Below are 26428 nucleotides of genomic sequence, written 5' to 3' on the forward strand. Positions count from 1 at the left end.
GCATTAATATTTGATTGTTAATGGGGGCAATTATTATCAAACAATAAAAATTGAACCCATAAGTTTATTATAACTAATTTTGTTTTAATAATCTATAATAAGGATTGCTAAAATAACACTGGTCAACATGAGAAGAAAACTGAATAGTGACTCTCATGAAAACTGAATAGTGACTCTAGAGCAGTTTTAAATTCTGAATTCAAATATTTAATTAAACTTTTTCCATCAGACTTAGTGTGTTTGGGGCAGTTACTTTCCTTTTGTCATATTTTAGTGTTCTTTATGGCCTGTCATACACACAGACAGACAAGGCATACAAACAATATATGAAGTCTCTTGGACATCAACACTGGTCCGATAAGTGGTGATTGGTTATAGACTCATCAAAAGCTAGTTTGAAAGCTGTGCTTCTGCATAATGGCAATAAACTCCCATCAATACCTGAAGCGCATGCCGCTGATATGAAAGAGAAATATGAAAATACGACTTTTCTGTTAGAAAAAAATCCAGTATGAAAAATACAACTGGTATACCTGTGGTGATTTGAAGGTCATTGCTTTATTGCTTGGTTTGCAACTTGGGTACACTAAATTCTGCGGCTTCTTGTGCGAATGGGACAGCAGGGATAGGAAGAATCACTACAATGGCCTAAACATGAATCTAGCAACATTAATCAATCAACCATGAATCTCTTATTTCTGGGCAGAAAAATGTGTTAAGTACCCCTTTAGTGGATCCTGAAAAAGTGTATTTACCTACACTGCATATTAAACTAGGACTGATGAAACAATTTGTAAAGGCAATTGATAAAAACTCTGCTACATTTATGCATTTAAAATATAAATTTCCAAAAGTAAGTGATGCAAAACTGAAAAAAGGAATTTTTATAGAGCCACAAGTAAGATCAGTAATGAATGATGAAAAGTTTCAGGAACTGTTAAATCCACCTGAAAAAGCCGCCTGGTTGTCATTCAATAATATCTGTTCTTGTTTTCTTGGAAATCATAAAGCAGAAAACTATTGTGATATAGTGAGTGATCTAGTGAATTCATACAAAGCTATGGGATGCAACATCTCTTTAAAGCTTCCCTTCTTGGACTCCCACCTAGACTTCTTCCCAGAAAATCTTGGGACTGTTAGTGAAGAGCATGGCAAGCATTCCAATCAACAGATTTCTACAATGGAATAGAGACACCAAGTCAAATGGAGCTCCAGTATCCTGGCTGACTATTGCTGGGCCATGAAGAGAGACATCCCAAAGGCAAAATATGGCTGAAAATCATCATCTACAACTTTTTAGGTCAGCCAGAATGAGGTGTATATTTATCATTTAGACTTATGCAAGTACTAATTTTATAAAACATTAATCGTATGTCACAAAAAAAGACCTGTCTGATGGAAAAAATCTGAATGTGTACTTGAATTCAGCACAAAAATATATTTAGATTCAGTTTATTTAGTTCTTATTAAAGAAAAAAAGTTTATTTTTGTAGACCAGTGTAATTCTTAAGTCAATGGTGCCTCCTCTTATGTTATGAATTGCAAGATACCCTGCTGTTTGAACAATTCCACCTCTCACAACCACATCTTTTGTTTAGGCTGTGTTGCTGGTGGGTTGTGAAACCACGGTTTCATGCATTCAACGGTTTGTATGCAGTCAAGGTTAAAAAAATGGGGAAGGGATTGTTGAAAGTTTTTGGACAGTTTTGCCTTTAGTACAATGGGCGGTTTAAATCCCACCTTGAAAAACCTCTCAAATTGGTGGTTTAACAAAACCGCCATTTGAAACATTTACCCCATAGTCTTTAGACAAATTAAAACTGGTGACAGCTTAAAACGTCCATAGCAAGCAGTAAAACAGGATAACATAAATTCGACTAATATAATCACAATGAGGATATGGATTAGAAATATACAGATGTAAGTTAAAATAAAAACAATAACAAATATAGTAATACAATGAAGTTTATGGAACTATACAACACTTGTAATTGTTACACACACACACACACATCAATAGATTCAATTAACCTCTATTGATGTGAGATCTATGCAGGGAGTCCCCAAGACTTTACGTACCATCAGTCAGTCACATTGCAACAAGAATATGATTGGCTGAGCTGTTAAGGGGAGTACTGATTAAGTGAATTAAGTTCACTCTCATTCTGCGGCAGGGTGCCAAACTGAGCTTTTGGATTACAAAGTAAGGAATTTCCCTTTTGGACCTGGTTTGGCTTGCCCTTTTGGATTACAGATGAATGATATTTACCACTGGATTTAAAGATGCAGTAATGCAATTGGATTAAAAAATGCAAGAATTCTCATTGGATTATGGTAGTGTAATAAAGTTGTGAACGAAGGTATTAATTAATTCATCTTTATTTGAAATATGCATATGTGTGTTCATTTACTTTACTATATTTTTATAATGGGCAGGAATCTTAGAGACTCATTAACATAATTTTCTGTAATTTTCTGCAACATGGTGGCTCAGTGGTTAGCACTTCTGCCTTACAGCACTGGGGTCACAAGTTCCATTCTCGACTGGCCTTATCTGTGAGGAGTTTGTATGTTCTCCCCGTGTTTGCGTGGGTTTCCTCCGGGTGCTCCGGTTTTCTCCCACACTCCAAAAACATACTAGTAGGTTAATTGGCTGCTAACAAATTGACCCTAGTATGTGTGTGTGTGTTAAGGAATTTAGATTGTAAGCCCCAATGGGACAGGGACTGATGTGAGTGAGTGGAATAAATGGTGCTATATAAATAAATGGTGATGATGATTTATTTGATTGCAATTATAATACCTAATTGAAATGAGTGGGAAAATCTCTGTGCCACATGCATATCAATCTTGGATATAATGTACCACACATTAAGCATATGTTTTATATGGATGTTTCAGGTAGGATACATCACTCATTTCTGCGTGCACCTCATAGAAATGAGCAGTAGTTCCTGTAAAGTAATTTCGGTATTTCTGTGCAGGAACACATTGCACAGGAACCTCGTGCTAATTGAATCCCCCCATATTTTTTGTTCTGAAAAAGACTTCACTTCTCACTCAATGAACAATATACAAAGGTGTTTTTTTGTTAATAAACACATTCTTTATTAGGAGTAGTAAATATAGTACATACAGATAAAATTTAAGGAATCAAGCTTAGCGTTTTGAATATTTTCTGTAATTTTCAAAATGATGGAAGCTTTTCGGTGTATATTACTTTTCATATTGCAGCTTTCATTTTCTTATTGTTCTCCAAATATTACTGTTAATTCATAAAACCTAAAGAACAAATTGTAGAAAACAGCACAATAACTACTTTCTCGATCACTCTCATGAGTTTATAACTTCATCCCAACCCTCCATTTAGTTTGCATAAACAATCCTGTCTCCTATAGCCGGAGAGTGTATTGCTAATACCTATGGTGCCAATGCCTATTGTAGTCTATGGGGTTGGAATTTGTTGCACAGCCCCTGAAACTCACTTTACAACTCAATCTACCATTTAGTTTTGGTGTGCAACTATCTTATGAGATCTAGGTTAGTTGTCTCTAGAGTCCAGGGGGTAAATGTATAAAGCTGCAAGTTTTTGGCAGTTTTGAAAAGTGGAGATGTTGCCTAAGGTAATCAGATTCTAGCTATTATTTTGTAGAATATACTAAATAAATGATAACGAGAATCTAATTTGTTGCTATAGGCAACACCTCTTTTCAAACCCGCTGGAAACTCACAGCTTGATACATTTACCCCCAGATGTAGCTTTCTGGACAAATTAACCAAATACCTGAACAGATTTCTTACCTGTGCAATTTACAGCACACTATGTATCTAAGATCTACATACAGCCTGCTAATGGTTTTAAAATTCAGTAAGGTATCTAGCTGCTCTGCCTTCAACAGATCCCCCATTCCAACCTACCTGAGTCACCAGGGCCTGATTATCAAATAGGCTGACTAGGCTGCAGCCTACGGTGCAAAACTGTTGGGGGATGCAAAAGTGTGACAGGAAGAGGTATAATCTGAAATTAATTTTAACATATAACAGAATAGTTGTTGTCCAAAAGAAAAATAAAACATGAAAAAAAAAATGTAGTAAGGTTCTGATCTTGACATATTCCCATAGCAAAGACTACAGACAATGATTCATCCTTGGGCAGGTGTTGAGGATAAGTGACTAGGAGAGACAAAGATGGTGGCAGATGCAGGTGTGACAGCTCCCTCCCCCTTCACATTTTCACCCTCAGTAGCGCTCGTTCATGCCTCCGTTCTGCTATACAGATCTCTTTTAATAAAAATAAAATGGGTGACAAAAATTACAGTGACCCTTTTGAAAAGCCAAGTGGAGCGGAGTTGCGAACTCACGGGAACATAAACATTGGTGTGGAGTGAAGGAAGCCAGATTTTAAATTAAGGATGAGTTTGTTTTTACCTACAGTGTATGGGCCTGGCATGGAAGGCGAGGGGGCACTACAAGCATATTAGCCTAGGTCGGACTGAACCCTAAATCAGGCCCTGCGAATCACTTATATCTGCAACCTGTCTAAGATAATTCAGAACTTCTACCACTTGGTTCTATAAGCATGATTGTGGCTATAATGTTGTTTATAATCAGTTCACAATTGTATATAATGTATCCAGGTCATAGAGGCAGGCTGGGGGGCAGGGGGCATCTGCCCCCTGGGCCGGTCTCATAGTGGGCTACCTTCGGCTACGTCACTGGGCCACCTGCATTTTATTTCCTTTAAAATGTTCCTAATAGGCTGCTTAGTCAAGTCTTGCCCCCCCGGGCTAAAATTTGCCAGCCCTCCCCTGGACATACTTGAAAATTAGATGACTCCATGTATTTCTTCCTGATAAAATACTTTATAAATAAATAATAGTTGGCTCCCGTGGGACTGTTTTGCACTCTCTTCCAAAACATAAATATGAGAAGATACACGTGATCAGTCCCAGTGTAAATTGTGTATCCTAGCCCTTATCCCTGTGTATTTATACTTTTCTTATTTTATTTTTACATTGCTTGTTGAATTTTAATTTGTCTTAATCACTTGAATTTGCATTTCTCTACAGAGGTCTATTTTGCATTAAAAGAAATGAAGACCCTGGAGGCATAGCCGGATTAAGGGGGGGGGCACGTGCCCCGGGCCCCCCTCTCTCCGAGGGCCCCCCGCCGCCGCGCTCCTAACCTCTGATTTTTTTTTTTTTATACTCTTTTTTTTTTTCAATGGCGCCCCCCCCCCCTTCCCGGTGGCGGCGGGGGGGGGTTGCGGGCTGGCGTGTTCGGGGCTCCCTTCGTTGGTGGGGGGAGCAGGATAGTAAAAGAAAGAAAAAAAAAAAAAAAAGATACTCACCTCACCGCGGCGCTGGCGTCCCTCCCCCTCCCTCTCTGCACTGTTAACACTGCATGACAGGCGTGACGTCATCAAGTCACACCTGTCATTCAGTGAGGAGCAGCGCGGAGAGGACCAGAAAATAAACAAGAAGACAGAAGAGAAGAAAGAAGCTAAAAGAAAGGTAAGTAAAAAAAAAAAGGGGGAGAAGAAAGGCACGGTATGGAGGAAAAAGGGGGAGAAGAGAGGCACAGTAAGGAAAAAAAGGGAGAAGAGAGGCACAGTATGGAGGAAAAAGGGGGAGAAGAGAGGCACAGTAAGGAAAAAAGGGGGAGAAGAGAGGCACAGTATGGAGGAAAAAGGGTGAGAAGAGAGGCACAGTAAGGAAAAAGGGGGAGAAGAGAGGCACAGTATGGAGGAAAAAGGGAGAGAAGAGAGGCACAGTAAGGAAAAAAGGGGGAGAAGAGAGGCACAGTGGAGGAAAAAGGGGGAGAAGAGAGGCACAGTAAGGAAAAAAGGAGGAGAAGAGAGGCACAGTAAGGAAAAAAGGGGGAGAAGAGAGGCACAGTAAGGAAAAAAGGGGGAGAAGAGAGGCACAGTATGGAGGAAAAAGGGGGAGAAGAGAGGCACAGTAAGAAAAAAAGGGGGAGAAGAGAGGCACAGTAAGGAAAAAAGGGGGAGAAGAGAGGCACAGTAAGGAAAAAGGGGGAGAAGAGAGGCACAGTAAGGAAAAAAGGGGGAGAAGAGAGGCACAGTAAGGAAAAAAGGGGGAGAAGAGAGGCACAGTAAGGAAAAAGAGGGAGAGACACAGCATGAGGAAAAAGGGGGGGGGGAGAGAGGCACAATAGTGGGGACAATTAATTTAAGATGGGGTGGTTTGGGCGCTACTGAATGTGGGGGTGAGTTTGGGAAGAATGAGGTCCCTTTATTAAATGTGCCTATGAATTATTTAATGGTAGTGACAGTTTCGGGAAATAGGTATATTTCTGAGATGTAAATACTATTAATTTATTGCTGGGGCTGTTTGTAGGGAGCGAAATAGGTTTATTTATTAAATGTGAATACTATTATTTTAATGTTGGGGCTGGAGGAAGGCCTAATCATTAATCATGGGTGGTACTGATTTAATGCTGGGGGTGGCTGTAATTTTCTAAATGTACCCATTTTTTTTTCCAAATAGGGCCCCTAACATTCCAGGATCCAGACAAGCAGCAACTAAAGAAACCTGCAGCACAGGTGGAGAAAGTGAGAAGAACAGGTAGGAGAGAGCAGCAAAGTCTGTGAAATATTGTTATTCTAGTGGGACAATCCCAATTTTTGGTGACTGTTCAATGGTGTACACAACAATGCAGGTTTTTTGTCTGTAGGAGGGTGGCCTGGCCATGCCCAATGATGCATTATCAATGGTATTTTAATTTGCGGTATCATTGCTAGTTTTAGCGTGCGGTATCATTGCTAGTTTTAGTGTACGTTATCAATGGTATTTTTAATGTGTGATATCATTGCTAGTTTTAATGTGTGGTGTCAATACCCATTTTAATGTGGTGTTTTGATGATTGTTTTAATGTACAGTATTTTAGTTTGTGGAAGCAATGATTTATCTTATGCAGACAACCTAAGCGAGCCCTCTGGGAGAGCTGTAAGTGTCATACTGTGGGCTGTAGGTGATGTAATGCAGGATGTGTCACTATGCCCTTAATTTTAGATCTTAGGGGCCCCCCTGTCTTAAGTGCCCCGGGCCCCCCGAAGCCTTAATCCAGCTCTGCCTGGAGGTGAGATTGAAGTGGAAATTGCAGGGGGGGGTGTAGATTCAAGAGTCTTCTGGACAATGTGGTAGAGTAGGCAAGTATGCTTTTCAGATTGAATCTATTCATATTTAAGGATCACTGATCATTTCAGCTTCTTACTGTGTCAGTTAGCAACAGTCTAACAGTGGTTAGTTTCATAAAGCTGGTTGCAGTAAACTGCTCATAAATTCAAAGCTTCCATTTCTCTCTGCTTGAATTCATAACACACGTGTAGATTTGCTAAAAGAACAATTGCACTTCTAGCAATTTCATAAAATGTATTTACCCCTCTAAAGTAGTCGTTTTGTGGGTGGCCTCCCCCGTTGCTGTGGGACCCCCTGATGAAACTAAGCATTCACAAGGTATGCCCAACCTGCAGAGCGGGCGGCAGCATATCATCCCCACAGCTTGGTAATAACTTGTAAAAGTTCCACTTCCTGCCAGATTTATTAAGGGGTCCCACTGTGCAGGCGAAAGGGACCCCAGTGGAGGGACCCACACCAAATGGCTACTAAAGTGTGGTAAGTCTATTATATGGCATCTTTAAATAAAGTGTATTATTCTTTTATATATATCATGCATACTAACGTAAACATTCATTACTGCTCACAAATTGAAATTTTTTTTTTGATCTTAGCCAGATTTTTTTTGTCCCATGAATAATTGGTAAATCTGATTTACGTACCACTTATTTTAAAGCATACCCAATGATGTGGGGTTTAACTGGGCTCCATTTAAATGGAGCTATGATGTGTCTAAGCTTCACTTCCGAAAATTTAGATTTTTCCAAATATTTCCATGTTTCTTTTGTAAGTTGACATCCATCCCCTATGTGTTTCCAAGTTGGATCCAAAATTATCTGGAAAAAATAATTCCACGAGGAAGGATCTGCAGTAACGTGCTCCAAGAAATAGTACACTCCCCCCTGCAATGGAACATTTGAAACGTCAGAAAACAGGAGCAGTATTAAGAATCATTATTGTTTTCTACAAAAATAAGGTAAGTATTATTTATTTACTTTGTTAAATGCACACAAATCGGCCATCTTTACAGTGTTAAAGTAATGGTTTCACTTTAAAGAAGCAATTCATCTTCAGTCATTAAAACTGCTATTTCAAGGATTGTTACTTCCGTTGCACAGTGACCTTAGTTCTAGTTGGAAGTGCACACAATATCACTCAGTGTCAAGATAAGCTTCCTGAGCCCACTGTTGGTCACCGCTGCTATTCAGAGAAATGTCCACACCCCACTTTTTCTGCTTCCCAAAACGTTTGGTGGAATGCAGCTGCAAGTTCAGCAGCTTTGATAGGTGGGAGAGGAGAGACCTCTGCCCACTTAAGTTATGTGGGCAGCTGGGGGTCTTGCAATTCCTTCTCCTGTTTATTCAGGAGCTGCATTTCCAATCTACTTACTGAAAGGAGTCTGAACATCACTCCTAGTTTTGACGGCGCTTAACCAATGTTCTCTTTAAGTTCTGTGACTGCACAGCATTGATTGGGCCCACACACACAGATCCATAGGTTCTGTACACTGGTCACTGTCTGGTGACAGGGAAGACTGTCACTGCACCACAGTCATCCATACCGCAATAAGCACTGATGGGCCTGCATGAACCTGACAGCGGTACTTCCTCCTGACGCTTTCCTGTTGGTACAGGGATTATTCAGGACATAGCCTCAAATGACACAGAGAACAAGGGGAAGGTACCGGGAGAATCAGTAGACGTCCAATTAAGTGGTAAATTACTAGAGTAGGTAATCAGTGCAACTGGCATTTAGGGGTTATATCTCCGCAATATATGCCTGGTATTGGATGCTATCTGTGCAACATATCTATGATAATTGGGTGGTGTCTGCATCATATAACTTGCAATTGACAGGTATCTGTGCAAGTTATAGCTTGCAGTATGGGTATTTATCTGCAATATGTCGCTTGAAATTTAGAGTATTCCTCTGCAATGCATTACGGTTATCTGTACAATATATGTCTGGTGATGATGGTGGTCATTTGCTGTGTATAAAATAGCGGTTATTTATAAGGTATAGTGTGCAATGCTATGCAGTCCCATACATGTACTTGTCTTTTGAAAATATATTTAATCAGTAGTCTCTCCTGAAATGTTTGCTTATCAAAACAAAAATCTGCCAACACATTTCAAAAATAGCGAAATCATTGCTCTCAACTCTGCCAGGTATCAGTGGTAATGGAGGTATTGTGAGGGGGAGGACCTCCATTGAATGAATATAAAATTAGAGGTCATGTATTTTAGTACCAGGATTTGTCCAAAGGTGGACAAGGTACTTTATAGCTCATCCACACCAATGCATGTCATGTTTTAACAATAACAAAAATACAAACACATCTAGAAAAACATGCATTTATCAGGATCACATTTAACTATATAAATAGAAAAATGTATATTAATGGATTAAAACTACAGCATCGAAACTACAGCATACAACCTCTTTATTTTTTTTGCACCATGTATAAATGCGAACAAACTGCATTCCCACTATTCCATTAGTCGCCAACAAGTTAAAAAAGTACTGAAAGCTCCCAACATTGCTTTTTGATAAATTAATAAATTCAATTTGCAAACCGATTGAATTTTTCAACTAATAAGCCAATTACTTGTATTTTAATATTTTGAAAAAGTCCCAATTATATATTTGCCAACTGTGGCGGAGCAAACGTTCGCTCCTATGGCATGTCCCCTGCGATGACAACCGCGCAGGAGGCGTGGTCTTCTACAAGAGAATCACTCTGGGGAAGCAACATAAGATCATTAATACTAGCAGGCCCAGATTGACATTTTTGTCCCTTTTTCTGTACCAACCTACCCAATGCGATAGACTTTCATTATCCCAACCCCCACTTCATGCCATTTATAAAATTAAATGAAAATAATTGAGCCCAATGTTTCTAATAGGTCACTAGTAAGTTATTAATATACAACATAAATAATAAAAACAATTTTGTCTAAAGTGAGCCACGTTCCACCCACAGAATTCTCACCTGGGCCCTCAGTCTGTAAGGTAACTAACGTCATGGATGTACCGCTAAAACACCAGTCCTCTGCTACATCATCAACAACAATGACTGCTGTGAAAATGTAGGCACCTTTCACATATAGTATACATGTTTAAAAGCACTTTACATGGGTGTTTGAACTCACAGGCTTCAGCACTCGATAGATTTCTGCCAGGATCTTTTCAATATTGTTAACCGAGCACAGGACCAGAGTGCAGACTACCACATCCATGGAACCACTTGCTACTTGAGGCATGTTCTCCCCTGGGGCAATCAAGAATTCTTCAAAATGCACATGATCACTCTCAGCCAGGCTCTTACTCAAAAAGCTCTTGAAGTTCGGGTTTGGATCTACACAAGTGACTTTGCATCCTGAAGGATAAAACTGGAAATTTGCACCTGTGCCACAGCCAAGCTCCAGGACTTTTAGCTCTCCAGAGGGGCCTTTAAAATCACTCATGTTGCTGAAAAGTTCTTTCTTGTGGTCTTTCATGTATTTGTTGAAGGTCCTAGTAATTCTATCCAGGAGGTAAGGGAATGCCTTCTTGGCTATTGGGTCCCACAGACCCAGCAAAGCGAGGATGTGTATTGGCAATGCTATGATACCGACACATATCTGGAAGAATAGTATGTGCAGAGCCATTTTCATTCACTGTAGCATGTAATTACTGTAAGCAACTCTGTCAGCTTGGAAGTAAGGAGCAGCTCAGTGAGCAAAGGGGGGGGAAGGAGTGTTTAGTGTGTGGGTTGTCCTTCTGTTACAGCTCGGCCAGACAGCATAAACCTGACAGAAAGTACTAACGCCCTCACACAAGTTGTAACATTGAGCTTTATCTTATTGCACATAACATGTTTAATAGCTATGTGCATAATGTGGTAAGTAATTAAGAAGTCTAATACATTTACTTTTGTTTTGGTCAAGTAAATTCAACACAAAGAAGCAAACTATATACTCTTTCCTGTAGGAGGTAATAACATTCAGTTTCTAAGGCCCGAATTCAAATTATTCTGCAGATTCTAGCATTACATACTTCATTTTATTATAAAACAGCCTATCAGCAGACATACATGCTTGGGAAATGTAGTAATGAATCATTACCAGACAATTTATCTTGCTGCTAAAAATCCACAGATAGGAAGGCCATAACCCGCCCTCCCCCTCTTTCTAACAAGAGAAACTCCTGCTCTTAAAGGTGCAGTGCAAATATTTGCAAGTGCTTTTTCACAAGCTTTTTATTTTTTCCAGTGTTTTCTTTTTTTCCAAGCTTCCAATAGCAGAATAGTTGTTTAATAATGAACTACTCACTGATGATAATTAAAATATATGTAACAAAGTAATACGGTGGTATAAAATAAGATAATTGTGTAGGTAAAGTTGTTGCATTGAAAGAAATTCAGTTACATGTGCTGAACTTACAACAATTCTTTATTTGTTGCAAAATGCTTTCCTACCAAAACTTCCCACCTATCTCATACATGCCTACTCTCTCAGACTGTCCAGGAAACTTCCGAATTCCAGGTATGTCTCCCGGACCCCCGGGATTGCAGCCAAGTCCCCGACAGGCCTTAATGATACGATTCGTGGAAAATCATGTAATTTTGGCCCCACCTCCCGCAACAAAATACAAATTTTGATGCAGGACGGGGCCAAATTTATGTAATTTGCCATGCCTCGCCCCCATCCGCCCTCCCACCATACCCCTTTTCAGTGATCCTTCAAAGTAGGCAAGTATGACCTATCTTATAGTTGGTCTAAGTTAATTAATTAAGAAAAAATGGTGTTACACTGTGAATGGCGCAAGATACTGTCTGCACACCAACCTATCATAGTCACATTTAACTGTGAAAATGTAAAAAAATCTAATAAAAGGAAGGAGTGGGCAAAGCACTTCCAAAACAACACAGACTATATGATTCTAAAATAAATAAATACATAAAAATAAAATAAAAGTCCAAAGGAATTTCTAAATGTTCTCATAAAATACACTTCTACCAATCCTATTTAAATCCTATCTCCACATGTGTAAACATTCGCTACAACAGGGAATACTGATGGTACTGATACACCAATCAGCCACGACATTACAATTGCTGACAAGTGAAGTGAATAACATTGATTATCTCGTTACAATGGCACCTGTCAAGGGGTGGGATATATTAGGCAGCAAGTGAACAGTCAGTTCTTGAAGATGTTGTCTTGGAAGCAGGAAAATTGGGCAAGCATAAGGATCTGAGTGACTTTGACAAGATCCAAATTGTGATGGCTAGACAACTGGGTCAGAGCAGGTCTTGTGGGTTGTTCCTGGTATGTAGTAGTTAGTACCTACCAAAAATGGTCCAAGGAAGAACAACAGGTGAACTGGCAACAGAGTCATAGGCGCTCAAGGCTCATTGATGAGCGTGGGGAGCGAAGTCTAACTCGTCCGGTCCAATCCCACAGAAGAGCTATTATAGCACACATTGATAAAAAAGTTAATGCTGGCTATGATAGGTCTCATAGTACTCATGCTGATCCATGTCCACCACCAAAAGCGTCTATAATGGGCGCGTCAGCACTGCAATTGGACCATAGAACAATGGAAGAAGGTGGCCTGGTCTGATGAATCAGGTTTTCTTTTAATTCATGTGGATGGCTGGGTGTGTGCACGTCATTTACCAGGGGATGCACTATGGGAAGAAGGCAAGCTGGCGGAGATAGTAATGTTCTGCTGGGAAACCTACTATGTAAGGGGTGAAAATTAGTTTTCTGTTTTGCACATAAGTTAAATACTGACTGTTTTTTCATGTAGCAAACAAATACTCGATAGCTTATTTGTACACTGAAATTTAAAGTTGATATTTGTGTGCTACATGAAAAAAACAGTCAGTATTTGACTTATGTGCAAAACAGAAAATTAATTTTCACCCCTTACATTGTAACATGGTTTTGTCCAGGAAACTTAAATAAGAAACTTCTTCAAAATTAAAAGAAAGAACGATACTGTGCCCTCAATTGCAAATGGTTTACTGAACACTTCGAGGACATCAGGATGCCGGGCAGAGTCTCCTCTTTACACCTCTGTGTACCATCCACAAACGGATGGCTTGATGGAGCGTTTTTACCGCACATTAAAACTGTGGCACAAGAGAAAAAAGATTGGGAAACTCTAATCCCATATTTGTTGTTTGCCATCCGTGTGGTATCTCAAGTCCTCAAGAGTGTTTAGTCCTTTTTGTAAGATCTGTTGAAAGAAGTGTAGGAGCAGCAAGGCCACTATCATTTTTGCTGTTAAGCTGCCATTTAAAGGAGGCGCCAGCTGTACAATGTTCTTTAGAAAGTCTAGAACATTGTACAGCCACTGTCTCCTTAAATTAGCAGCTTCACAGCACGAATGGGAGTGGGAAGCTTGAATCTGATGTCATTGTAGGCTGCCGGAATGTGCATTCGTCTGAACTGTTTGAAGTCTTCTTTTCAAGCTTTCACTATTACCATGCTGTCGTGCATGACACCTTCGGTCTCATGATGTCAGGCTATTCCATGTTTGCATTTTCAGCTTCAGCATAAGGTACCCAACCCCTCTGGTTAGTGAGTACAGTAATTAAAATGATTGAAGTTCCCATAGAGCCAGCTTTATCTGTTAGGCAAAAACAGAAGACCAAGGAAATGATACACCGGAATAGTGATGCCTTCTCTCCCATTACTGGAGGCACTACTTTAATTGAACACAACATTGTCCCTCTGCCGAGAGTTGTGGTGAAGCAGAAGTGGTACTGCCTTTCTGAGCCAGACTGGCTATGGTGAGTAAGGAGATTGAGGCTATGGTCCAGTTGGACATGATTGAGGAATCCACTAGTGAGTTGTGTGTTGTGCTTGTCCTAAAACCCAATTGGAGTATTTGGTTCTGTAATGACTTTAGGTGGTTAAACAATGTATCCCAGTTCGATGCCTACCCTATGCATGGGTGGACGAACTGGGAGAAAATGTAATTGGTAGTAACTATTTGACTAATCTTGACTTAACAAAGGGGTATTGGCAAATTCCCCTAACTTCCTCAGCCAAGTTAAAGACCAAATTTTCCACCGCAGTATAAGGTTCTACCAAAGGACCATGAATAAATTGCTACAAGCCCCATACAGCTTATGCAGCCACTTACTTGGATGACATAGTGATTTATACCCAGACTGGAAGTCACATCTAGCCAAAGTCAGGGCGGTCTTAGCTTCAATGAGGTCCGCATACTTGACAGCTAATCCAGAAAAGTGTGCCATAGCTATGAGAGAAGCCAAATATTTGGGGTACATTGTCAGACAAAAGCAAGTAAAACCCCAACTAGAGAAGGTGGAAGCAGCCAAAAACTGGCCAAGACCGGAAAAGAAATCACAGTTAAGATCCTTCCTATGCCTAGTGGGTTACTACAGGCGATTTATAAGTCATTTCGCTATTGGAGCTTCTCCACTTATGGAACAACTCTAGTAGCGAAAAAGTTGTCCAGACCGGTTAGCTTGGTCTGAGTCTGCAGAGGCTGATTGGTCAGATCTTCTCTTAACTTTTTGTTCCTCCCAGTACTGCAAGCACCTGACTTTACCCGGAGGTTCTTCCTCTAAACTGGTGCTTCTGGTGTCGGCTTACTGTAGTCCTGTCACTGGAGAAGAATGGAATACAAAGTTCTGTCCTCTATCTGAGTTGAAAGGTAGTTCCGAGGGAACAAAACATGCAACTGTGGAGAGGGAATAACTTGCCATAAAATGGACCACAGAAGTTCTGCGCTATTATCTTTTAGGCAGATAATTCTCATTAATAACAGATCATGCACCATTGCTATGGATGCAGAATGCCAAGGTAACATACAAGTTCTTCGCACTGCAACCTGAGTTTACAGTAGAACATAGACCAGGGATTTTGCACTAAAATGCAGATGAAATGTAAAATTGCACTCCACCCTACTTAGTAACTAGGGGGAGGGATATGTGACAAAGGGAGTGGTTTTCCACAGGTCTTTAAGAGAGGAATAAGGTATTCACCTGACAGACTGCATGGCAAGGATGCAGATAGGGTTACACATTTGTACAGCAGAGTACCTAGTTTAAAGATATACAGGTGGAGGACATATGCGTGATAAAATATTAGTATAGAGTGTGATTTAACTTTCATATTTGAAATGGTTTATAGGTATCTTTTCCCAGAGCTAAAAGCAGCTGGCAGGGTGTGTCTGCAGTGAGACTACTCAAACAGAGCACCTGAAGAGAACGCTATAAAGACCAGGATGGAGTGTCACCTGTCCAACAAACCAGGTCTGTGGGAGGACACGTCTGCACTAATTGGGATGCAACCAACGCAAGGTGGTCCATTTGGATCCTGGACAAGTTTTAGGGGAGTTAGGGTACTGGTCACACCTCCCGTTGGTGTACGCTGGATAGAACTTTAACCCGTGGAGCCTGTTCTGAGCCTGCATTCGGACACCCCTGCACCAATTAAGATGAAACCAATGCGAGATGGTCCAGTTAGATCCTAGCCGGGTTTAAGGGGGTTGGGGTCCCGGTCACATGTTGGTGTACGCTGGGCAGAATTTTGACTAGTTCTGAGCCTGCATTCGGACACCCCTGCACCGATTGGGATGAAACCAATGCGAGGTGATCCAGTTGGACCCTGGATAGGCTTTAGGGGGGTTAGGGCCCAGGTCAGACCTCCCGTTGGTGTGCGCTGAGCAGAACTTTGACCCAGGGAACCTGTTCTGAACCTGCATTCGGAAACCCCTGCACTGATTGGGATACAACCAATGCAAGGTGGTCCAGTTGGATCCAGAACAGGTTTTAGAAGGGTTAGAGTCCTGGTTGGACCTACTGTGGTATATGCTGGGCAGAATTTTGACCCAGGGAGCTTGTTTTGAGCATTCCACTAGATGAATTTGGATGAAAACTTAGACTGGTAACATTGGATCCCAGAAGACATACTAGGGGGTTGAGGACCCAGTTGGATGCTGGGCAGTACTTTGACCCCGGGAGCCTATTCTTGCCCTTCCACTGGATGGATTTAGATGAGATTTAATATAAAAACAAAAATGACACTTGCCAGCCACCTCATGGGTGTATTGGAAGCTAAGCTGCTAATTATTTTTAAAAGGATGACAGTTACATCCAACTCATTGATAAATTAAAGATTTAAATCCTGGCAACGCCAGGTACTTCAGTTAGTAATTATATAAATGTTTTGGTTAAAGTCCGTCCCACAGTTTCAAATATTGTAGAACATTTCTAAAAACTGGTGCAAAAGATGCAGATGGTCTTGCCCATAATGACCATATTCTAAATAATTTTTCTAGTCTATTTTAAAACTTAAAGTAAATGCCTGATGGGATCAAGAAGACTTCTTTGCACCAGTTTTCATAAATCTTGAATTGAACTATCAGACTGCATTATAACTGTTCTCGAAATTAGTCGAGCCGATTGTCTGCAACTGTCTCACCAGGCAACTCTTGAACAACTTCCTCCACAACCATCTTCAATCCGGCTTCCGCCCCCTCCACTCCATTGAAACCGCCCTGGCCAAAGTTACAAACAACCTTTTCTTGGCTTCATCCAGGGGTCACTTCTCCCTCATCCTCCTGGATCTCACCACGGCTTTTGACACCATCGACCACCCCCTCCTGTTGCAGACCCTTATTTCTCTCAGGTTTTCTAGCTCTGTTCTCGCTTGGTTTACCTCTTACCTCGCCAACCGCTCCTTCTTTGTATCTACATTTGGCTCACCCCCCCCCTCTGTTCTCCCTGTAGGAGTCCATCAGGGCTCCATGCTTGACCCTTTACTCTTCTCGCTGTACACTACCTCCCTGGGTGATCTTATCACTTCCTTCAGTCTTCAGTATCACCGCTACGCTGATGACATTCAACTTTACATCTCTTCCCCTGATCTCCCCCTCCCATCCTTTTCGCATATCTGACTGCCTCTCTGCCATTTCCTCTTGGATGGCTTCACGTTTTCTTAAAATCAACATTGACAAAACCAAACACATTGTCTTCCCTCCCTCTAAATCCTCATCCCACCTTGATCTCTCTATCACTGTTAACAACACCACCATCTCTTCTGTTTCCCAACTCCACTGCCTGGGTATCACCCTTGACACCTCCTCTCTTTTGCCCCTACATGCAATCTCTTACTTAATCCTGTCGTTTCCAACTATGCAACATCACCGGCATCCGACCCTTCCTATCTCAGGATGCCACCAAAACCATTATCCATGCACTCATCATTTCCCATCTTGATTACTGTAACCTTCTCCTCACTGGCCCCCACCGCTCCCACCTCGCCCCCTTTCACTCTATACTTAACGCGAATATGAGACTTATCTTCTTTTCTCGCACTTATTCTGCTTCCCCCCTCTGCCTTGCCCTTCACTGGCAGCCCTTCCCCTACATAATCCTTTTCAAACTCCTCATCCTCACTTACAAGGCCCTCTCCCACTCCACTGGCCCATACATCTCCAAACGCCTCTTCATTCACACCCACTCCCATTCCCTGCGATCGGCCAGCGACCGTCACCTCTCCTCCACTTTGATTACCACATCCAATGCCACAATCCAAAACTTCTCCTGGGCTGCCCTCCTCCACTGGGACGACTTCCCACATTTTATCCAACTGTCCCCCAATCTGTGCTCCTTCAAACAGGCACTTAAAACTCATCTGTTCCTCAAAGTCTACCAACCTTCCACCTAACCATTTCCTTACCTCTCTCTTTCCCTGTTTCTATACGCGCTCCTCTTCAGCGTGATCCCCTCCACTGACTCCCCATTATGCCTGCGTCTGTTTGCCCTCCCTTTAGTATGTAAGCTCTTTTGAGCAGGGCCCTCTTCCCCCCTGTCTTTTTATCATTTCTTCTTATCCAGCTTCACTGTACTAGCTATGCTTGGAGCTTCCGGAGTCTTGGTTTTACTCGGTAATTGTTGTGTACTGTTTTACCCTGTATGATCAACTGTTTGTATTCTGTACGGCACTGCAGAAACCATGTGGTGCCTTATAAATAAATGATAATAATAATGTTCATGCTCTCTGGGTAGTCATAGAATATGTGGATCCAATATACAATATTACAAGTGCTTACCTGGAAGAGCATAATCACAGAGTGAGCGAAACAGTATCCTCTCAACTTCCTGCAAGTTGGGACCAACATTCCGTTTCCAGTCTCCTTTTGTGAACTTAGTTAATATGAGGGTCGGGGCTAGTTTTCATAATTTCGGATATCAAATGTATGATTTTTAAGAATTTATAGAAATCTTTTGAAGAAAGGTTAAATTGCTCCTGTAATTGATCTAAAGGTAATAAACCATCTACATTAATTTAATTAATTTGGGATGCAATACCTCACGCATGCCACTCGTCCTTAGCACACATGTGGTGCAAATAAGTAATAATTATACTTACCCATCATCCACCGATATTTTCTGCCAGTGGGGACCGGGGAAATGCATACTGAGATCATCGCGCTTAGCCACTGCACTTTAAAAACACTAGAAGAGTCAGCAAGTGGGGGAATGGCACTAGAAGTTCCAAAACTCCCCCAATCCAGGCTCCTAGAGGAGACCCCTTTTTCAAGTAATGTGGCCCCTGAGAAGTTATTTTCTGGTGATTATGTGTAATCACCTCCTCCATCCTGGCTTCTATAAACTCAGGAAGAAAATGATGGGTCCACTTAGTCGTTATTGTTTGGTGAGCATATGAGATCACCAGACAATAACACACCACACTGTAGAAAACAGTAAGGAGTGCAGGGATGGGGAGGGGTGTTGTAGTGACAGATCTCCCCCAACCTGGCTCCAAGAAATTAGTCCACTCTTTCAAATGATATGTCTTTTTATTAGTTAATGTCTGTTGATCACCAGATAATAACACCCCACATAAAGTTAAAGTGTTTAGAAGACTAAAGTTTGGGGAGGGGGGGGGGGGGGGTTACAATGCTGAGGCCTCCCTATCCTGGCTTCAGTAAATAAAGGGATACCCTCATTTAATATGGTAAGTTGTGTATTTTTTTTTTTTGGAGGGTCAAATAACAAACAAAACCGATATGCAATGTCAACAAGGAAAAAGAAACACATCACGTAAAACATGATATAAAATCAACAGAATATCATAAAAAAATCAGTGCAAAGAGGTCAAGTTACGTGTATAACGATTGACCAGATTTTTTTTTTTTAAAAAAAGATGTAAGGGAGAAAGCAAAATGCCGCGAAAGAGGAGGGCATAACTGTTAGGAACTCTTCCAGCCGGCACAACACAACCCGGAGTCTACTCTGTCAGTCAGGTGTTCACTGGAGCCCCTGATGGTGGGGACAGACTGGGCTGCAGACTGACAGAGGGTCGTGAAGTGTGTACCGACTGGGGAGAACCCAGGCAAGAAGAGTCAGGTCCACGCAGAGGTCAAAAGGCCGGCAGCAGGTATCAGTATCGATGAACAAGCTGAGGTCAGAGGTCACAGGCAGAGAAGCGGAACGGGTAAACGAGCCAAGGATCAGGGTCACAGGAAACACAAGCGAAGTCCAATACAAGCCAAGGGTCAAACACGGGTAGTCAAAACGTAGGTAACAGGATACAGGAACTGGAACAAGCAGGTCAGCAGACTGGAGCACAGAAGCTATAACCGGCAATGAGGCAGCAGACCTCATTGCCTTAAATACAGACACAGACCAATCAGCAGTTGAACACACTCCTGCAGGCTAATTTACTAGTATCCAGCAGGGCCAATCAGGTCTTGCCCCTGACCTACACAGTTGCAGGCTAATGCCTGTTACTAAGCCTAATCAGCCCACAGGCTGCCTGCTACGCGCATGCGCCCGGCTACCAGCACCGCCGGGACGCAGCGCTAGTGTACTAGCGTCTGGCCGTTGCCCTGGTAACGGCCAGACAGGAAGAGGAAATGACGTCCCGGTCGTCAAGGTGACGGCCGGGACGCTGGGGCGCATGAGAAGCGAGCCGCGGGCGGCTGTGAGTACCGCCGCGGCTCGTGACAGTACCCCCCCCCCCTATGAGGAGGGGTCAAGGGACCCCGACACCCAGGTTTTCTTGGAAATTTCCTGAAGAATTCCTTCAATTGTTTGGGAGCATGGAGTTGTCTCCGCGGAACCCAAGAGCGTTCTTCTAACCCGCGGTTCCTCCACTGTACCAAAAAGTGCACCTGTCCTTGCACTTTTTTGGAATCCAAGATTTTCTGAACACTGTACCTCTGTGGCTTGCCTGAAGACTGGGCTTGAGCTGGATAAAGAACTGGTTTTAACAGAGAACAATGAAATGTGTTTGGAATTCTTAACGAGCCTGGAATTTTTAACCTAAATGCAACAGAGTTCACCTGCTTGATGATGGAAAACGGCCCGATGAATTTAGGGCCCAACTTTTTGCAAGGTTGCTTCAGCCTGATATTTTTTGTAGACAGCCAGACTCTCTGGCCAACCTTAAGAGAGCAGATGGTACGGTGTCGGTCCGAATTTTTTTTTGCAACAAGTGAGGCTTGTCTTAAAGATGAGTGCACTTTCTTCCAGATAACTCTGAGATCCCTGGCAGTGGAACGGATCTCCTGGATACCAACGGACTGGAGAGAATACAAAGAGTTCGATCTGGGGTGAAAACCATAATTGCAAAAAAACGGAGAGGTTTTGGTGGAGGAGTGACAGGAGTTGTTACAGGCAAATTCCGCCCAGGGCAACAAGGAGGACCAGTTGTCATGGAACTCCGACGTGTAGCATCGCAAGAACTTCTCCAAAGACTGGTTAACCCTTTCCGTCTGCCCATTTGACTGAGGGTGGTACGCTGATGACAAACTAATCTTGATTCCCAGGAGGGTACAGAATGATCTCCAGAACTGCGCAATGAACTGAGAACCCTGATCGGAGACGATGTCTGTAGGGAGTCCATGGAGGCGAAAAATGTGTTGAATGAACAGGACGGCCAAATCTCGAGCAGAAGGAAGCCTGGCTAGTGGAATGAAATGCGCCATCTTGCTAAACTGGTCTACCACAACCCAAATGGTATTGTGTCCCGCAGAGAGTGGTAGATCAACTATAAAGTCCATGGATAGATGTGTCCAAGGTTTAGCAGGAGCGGCTAACGGAACCAACTGCCCTACCGGGCGAGTCCTGGGAACCTTGTTCCTGGCACAAACTTCACAGGACAGGACGTGACCTTTGACGTCGGCAGATAGAGATGGCCACCATACGGTACGGGAAAGTATCTCTAGTGTTTTGTAGATGCCAGGATGTCCAGCAGTCCGACTGTTGTGTGCTTCAGCAAGAACTGTCTTCCTTAAATGAACTGGGATAAACAACCGTCCTACCGGAGTGTTGTCAGGAGCCAACTTCTGAAACCTTTGTAAGGTACAGCTCAGATCCTGAGTTAATCCGGCATGGACCATGGATACAGGAACAATGGGCTCTGGGTTAGTGACTGGGGCATGATGTGCCAGAAAACTTCTAGACAGAGCGTCCGCTTGAATATTTTTAGAACCAGGACGATAAGTGATAATAAAGTTAAATCGGGTGAAGAACAGTGACCACCGAGCCTGACGGGGGTTTAGGCGTTTAGCTGACTGAATATACTGCAGATTCTTATGATCCGTTATAACGGAGATCTGGTGTGCAGCGCCTTCCAACCAGTGTCGCCATTCCTCAAAGGCCCATTTAATTGCTAGCAATTCTCGATTTCCCACGTCATAATTGGTCTCCGCTGAGGAGAATTGGCAGGAAAAAAAGGCACATGGATGCAAGCGGTGAGTCTGAGGATCCTTTTGTGACAAGATAGCTCCAGCACCGACGTCAGAAGCATCTACCTCGAGAATAAATGGTACCTTTGGGTCCGGGTGTCTGAGGATCTGAACGGACACAAAAGCTTCCTTTAAGGTTTTAAATGCATTTATTGCTTGCCGTGACCAAACAGCCGGATCACCCCCTTTGCGAGTCAAGGAAACGATAGGAGCCACGATGTTAGCAAAACCGCCAATAAATCTCCTGTAATAATTAGCGAATCCTAGGAATCTCTGGACCGCCTTGAGGTTATTGGGTTGTACCCAATCCAGGATTGCCTGGACCTTGGTGGGGTCCATGGAGAAACCCTCTGAAGAGATTATATAGCCAAGAAAGGATACCTTCTTAACCTCAAACTCACATTTTTCGAGTTTAGCGTAGAGATGATGTTCCCGTAGTTTCTGTAGGACTTGTCTGACATGACTCCGATGTGCCGGCAATGAATTGGAATATATGAGAATGTCATCTAAGTAGACAACAACAAAGTGTCCCAGGAACTCACGTAACACCTCATTAATTAAATCCTGGAACACAGCAGGAGCGTTACTAAGGCCAAACGGCATGACCAAGTATTCGTAGTGGCCCGAGAGCGTGTTGAACGCCGTCTTCCACTCATCACCTGCTCTAATTCGTATGAGGTTATAAGCACCACGAAGGTCGATTTTTGTGAAGACCGTTGCTCCTCTTAATTGATCAAAGAGTACAGAGATGAGAGGAAGCGGATAGGTGTTTTTAACTGTAATAATATTCAGTCCCCGATAATCGATACATGGTCTGAGTCCACCGTCCTTCTTGGACACAAAGAAGCACCCAGCCCCTACTGGAGACTTAGATGGCCTGATGAAGCCTTTCTCCAGATTTTCATCAATGTACTCCTGCATGGATTTGGTCTCTGGACCGGAGAGAGAATACAAACGTCCCTTGGGTAGTTTAGTACCTGGAATTAACTCGATGGCACAGTCGAACTCCCGGTGTGGTGGTAAAATATCAGCAGCCTTTTTAGAGAAGACATCCCAGAAGTCATGATACTGGGAGGGAAGCTGCTCCGGAATGGACCGAACCACACGTAGAGGTACTGTCAAACAGGACTGTGAACAATGAGGGCTCCACTGGACAATCTCTCCTTTTGCCCAATCTATGACAGGGTTATGACAGGATAGCCAAGGATGACCTAGAATCAAAGGCACTGACGGGCATTCAATGAGACAAAAGACTATAGATTCGGAGTGGAGAGCCCCAATCCTCAATTGTAGTAGCGGGGTCTCCCAGGTAACCTTACCGCCTGGCAATGGAGCACCATCTAAGCCACATACCGTGATGGCAGATTTGAGTTTAACCCGCGGAATTCCAGCAGAGCGGGCAAACTCGAAGTCCAAGAAGTTACCTGCAGCTCCACTATCAATGAAGGCCGCCAGACCCACAGAACAAGCACTGAACGTGAGCTGTGCAGGAACCAATACCGCATTTTTTGGGGAGACAGTTTGTAGACCTAAGTGAACTCTCCCCTCGTTCCCTAGGCATGCTCGTTTCCCGACTTCTTTGGGCAAGAACGGGAGAAGTGGCCTCTTGCGCCACAATATAAACATAAGCCTTGTGACCGTCTCCTGTCTCTTTCCTCAGAGGAAAGACGGTATGCTCCCAACTGCATTGGTTCCTCACCATCCTGGGAGATAGGAACGAAGGCGGATGGAGGTGATGACGTTTCCTTTTCAGTTTTCCGCTCTTTATATCTCCTGTCAATTTTAATGGAGAGATGCATCAGATTCTCCAAAGAGCTAGGAGACGGGTATTGCACCAGCGAATCTTTAATCTGTTCGGATAGGCCGACACGGAACTGACTACGTAAGGCAGGGTCGTTCCATCCACTGTCAGGTGACCATCTACGGAATTCCGCGCAGTATTCTTCTGCCGACCGTCGGCCTTGTTTCAAGGACCGTAGATGAGCTTCCGTGGAGGCCACTCGATCCGGGTCATCATACAGTAAACCCAATGCCTCAAAGAAGGAGTCTACGGACTGCATGGCTGGACTGGTCTGTGGCAAAGAAAATGCCCAGGACTGGGGTTCACCTGTAGAAGGGAAATAATAATCCCAACTCGTTGCTGCTCTGAACCGGAGGAGCGGGGTCTCATCCGAAAATAGAGCTTGCAGCTCTCCCTGAAGTTCCGAAACAAGGTTCTATCTCCGGAGAACCGATCCGGTAAATTCATTTTGGGCTCACAGATGGGATCTGGAGGAGATTGTGAAGCTTTTGTGGCTTCTTCTTGAACAGACATACGCTCAGCCAATCCCTGCATCATCTGATACAAAGACTCAACATGGCCTGCTAGGGTTTGTGCCGGAGACGGTGTGGATCCACTTGCATCCATCCTAATCTTGTCTCCGTGAGTGGGCCGGTTATAATGTTAGGAACTCTTCCAGCCGGCACAACACAACCCGGAGTCTACTCTGTCAGTCAGGTGTTCACTGGAGCCCCTGATGGTGGGGACAGACTGGGCTGCAGACTGGCAGAGGGTCGTGAAGTGTGTACCGACTGGGGAGAACCCAGGCAAGAAGAGTCAGGTCCACGCAGAGGTCAAAAGGCCGGCAGCAGGTATCAGTATCGATGAACAAGCTGAGGTCAGAGGTCACAGGCAGAGAAGCGGAACGGGTAAACGAGCCAAGGATCAGGGTCACAGGAAACACAAGCGAAGTCCAATACAAGCCAAGGGTCAAACACGGGTAGTCAAAACGTAGGTAACAGGATACAGGAACTGGAACAAGCAGGTCAGCAGACTGCAGCACAGAAGCTATAACCGGCAATGAGGCAGCAGACCTCATTGCCTTAAATACAGACACAGACCAATCAGCAGTTGAACACACTCCTGCAGGCTAATTTACTAGTATCCAGCAGGGCCAATCAGGGCTTGCCCCTGACCTACACAGTTGCAGGCTAATGCCTGTTACTAAGCCTAATCAGCCCACAGGCTGCCTGCTACGCGCATGCGCCCGGCTACCAGCACCGCCGGGACGCAGCGCTAGTGTACTAGCGTCTGGCCGTTGCCCTGGTAACGGCAGGACAGGAAGAGGAAATGACGTCCCGGTCGTCAAGGTGACGGCCGGGACGCTGGGGCGCATGAGAAGCGAGCCGCGGCGGCTGTGAGTACCGCCGCGGCTCGTGACAATAACGCAGGGAGAGAGGAGAAGAGAGACTAGAACAGAGCAGGAAAGGAAGAAAAGGGTTCTCGAAAAGAGGACGGATATATGTAGGTGTAGAGTCAAGTGAAAGGGGAATAAGCCTGAAAAAACAAGAGCCATGGGCTCCATACCTTAGTGAACGATCTTGATGTCCTATTGATGATGCTGGTCATGTATTCCAGGCGCTGAACCTGCCAAACTCTGTTAATAACGGCCTGAAGTGATGGTGGAGACTGCTGCCTCCAGTCTGCTGCAATTTGGCAGGTAGCTGGCGACAAGATATGTCTAGCCAGCTTATTCTCGTGTCGAGACGCCGCGGGCGCTCCCAAGGGCGTAAGTTGTCTATTTTTATAAATGGGCTACCCATATTATTCCTACACACTTTGTGTTATTCTTTTAAGACTACAAATTTGCAAAACATATTTTTCAAGTGGAGATTTTATTCTGAAAAACTATTCCTCTTTTTTGCTGTTTCAAAGGGCCAAAGCAAGAACAATAAAGTATTTTTTCATGTTGTTTAGAAAAGAAATACACACATGCTTTTAGTTAATTTTATTGCAATTTCAATTAAGAAAACACTTGTTTGTCCACGTTGGGTAGATTTTCTTTGCAGTGTTAGGAGGTATAAGCAAACTAATGATATTTTATGAAATTTTAAAATCTTTTTGACTAAAAAGAAGGTGTCATTTATGTGAGTACTGCATAAACAAATTATTGATAATAATGTTGGATTATGACTAGCTCAAAAAGTGCCAGAATGGATTCAGTAGAGACAAAGGGGTTCCAATCCACTTCCAATGTGTCTAGAGTTAATGTAGTCATGTAATCATATTTTTAATAGCTAGTCTTCAACGGGCTAGTCTGAGTTTAAGGATTTTGAAGTAGTGAAAGAGACCAGTCTCATTATTGTGAATATATACATAAAGTTTGGAAGGGCTAAACCACCCTGATTTTTTTTAAGAGCTATATGGTGATATGCCGTTTGCTCTGTGTTTACAGATATAAGTAATCAGTATTGAATGGAGTTTATACAGTATATACATTAACATATACATTATTTTAGCATCATCTTGAAGGCTTCTAGCTGGCCTAACCTGAAGACCTCATATTTTGTCTAAGCTTTTGTTAAGTTAGTGAATTGTAGAATTAATGGGGAAAATTGGAGAGCTTTAGATATTTGTGTACACTTTATAAAAAGAGGCTTTGCTATAGTGGTCTAATATCTCATGTAGAGCCAACTTGACGTGATTACTTGACGTGAAATCTACTTCTACTAATATATTTAGGACCTTTCGGGAAATGTCTGATGCTTTGCATCTGGTTACAAACCCAACCTGTCCAGGGTGT

At 42.9% G+C, this 26428-nt stretch overlaps 1 protein-coding gene across 1 annotated transcript; it reads right to left on the reverse strand.

The window, feature by feature from the left end:
• Positions 1–3089: 3089 nt before the first annotated feature.
• LOC142141140 (thiol S-methyltransferase TMT1B-like) lies at positions 3090–11221 on the reverse strand. Its single transcript, XM_075199294.1, has 3 exons — positions 10292–11221; positions 7802–8041; positions 3090–3282 (listed from the first exon to the last, which is right to left on the reverse strand). The coding sequence occupies exons 1-2, from the start codon at positions 10793–10795 to the stop codon at positions 7805–7807; spliced, it is 741 nt and encodes a 246-aa protein (XP_075055395.1). The 5' UTR covers positions 10796–11221; the 3' UTR covers positions 3090–3282; positions 7802–7804.
• Between the last annotated feature and the right edge of the window lie 15207 nt (positions 11222–26428).

Source organism: Mixophyes fleayi, chromosome 2 (genome assembly GCF_038048845.1).
Source record: "Mixophyes fleayi isolate aMixFle1 chromosome 2, aMixFle1.hap1, whole genome shotgun sequence".
Taxonomy (NCBI): Eukaryota; Metazoa; Chordata; class Amphibia; order Anura; family Limnodynastidae; genus Mixophyes; species Mixophyes fleayi.

Excerpts from the sequence above, each read along its gene's own strand:
- LOC142141140 (XM_075199294.1), bottom strand. The coding sequence starts at position 10,795 with ATGAAAATGGCTCTGCACATACTATTCTTCCAGATATGTGTCGGTATC. Across the intron at positions 8,042-10,291 it reads TCTATCGAGTGCTGAAGCCT|GGGGGAGTGTACTATTTCTT; the intron begins GTGAGTTCAAAC and ends GTTCCATTGCAG.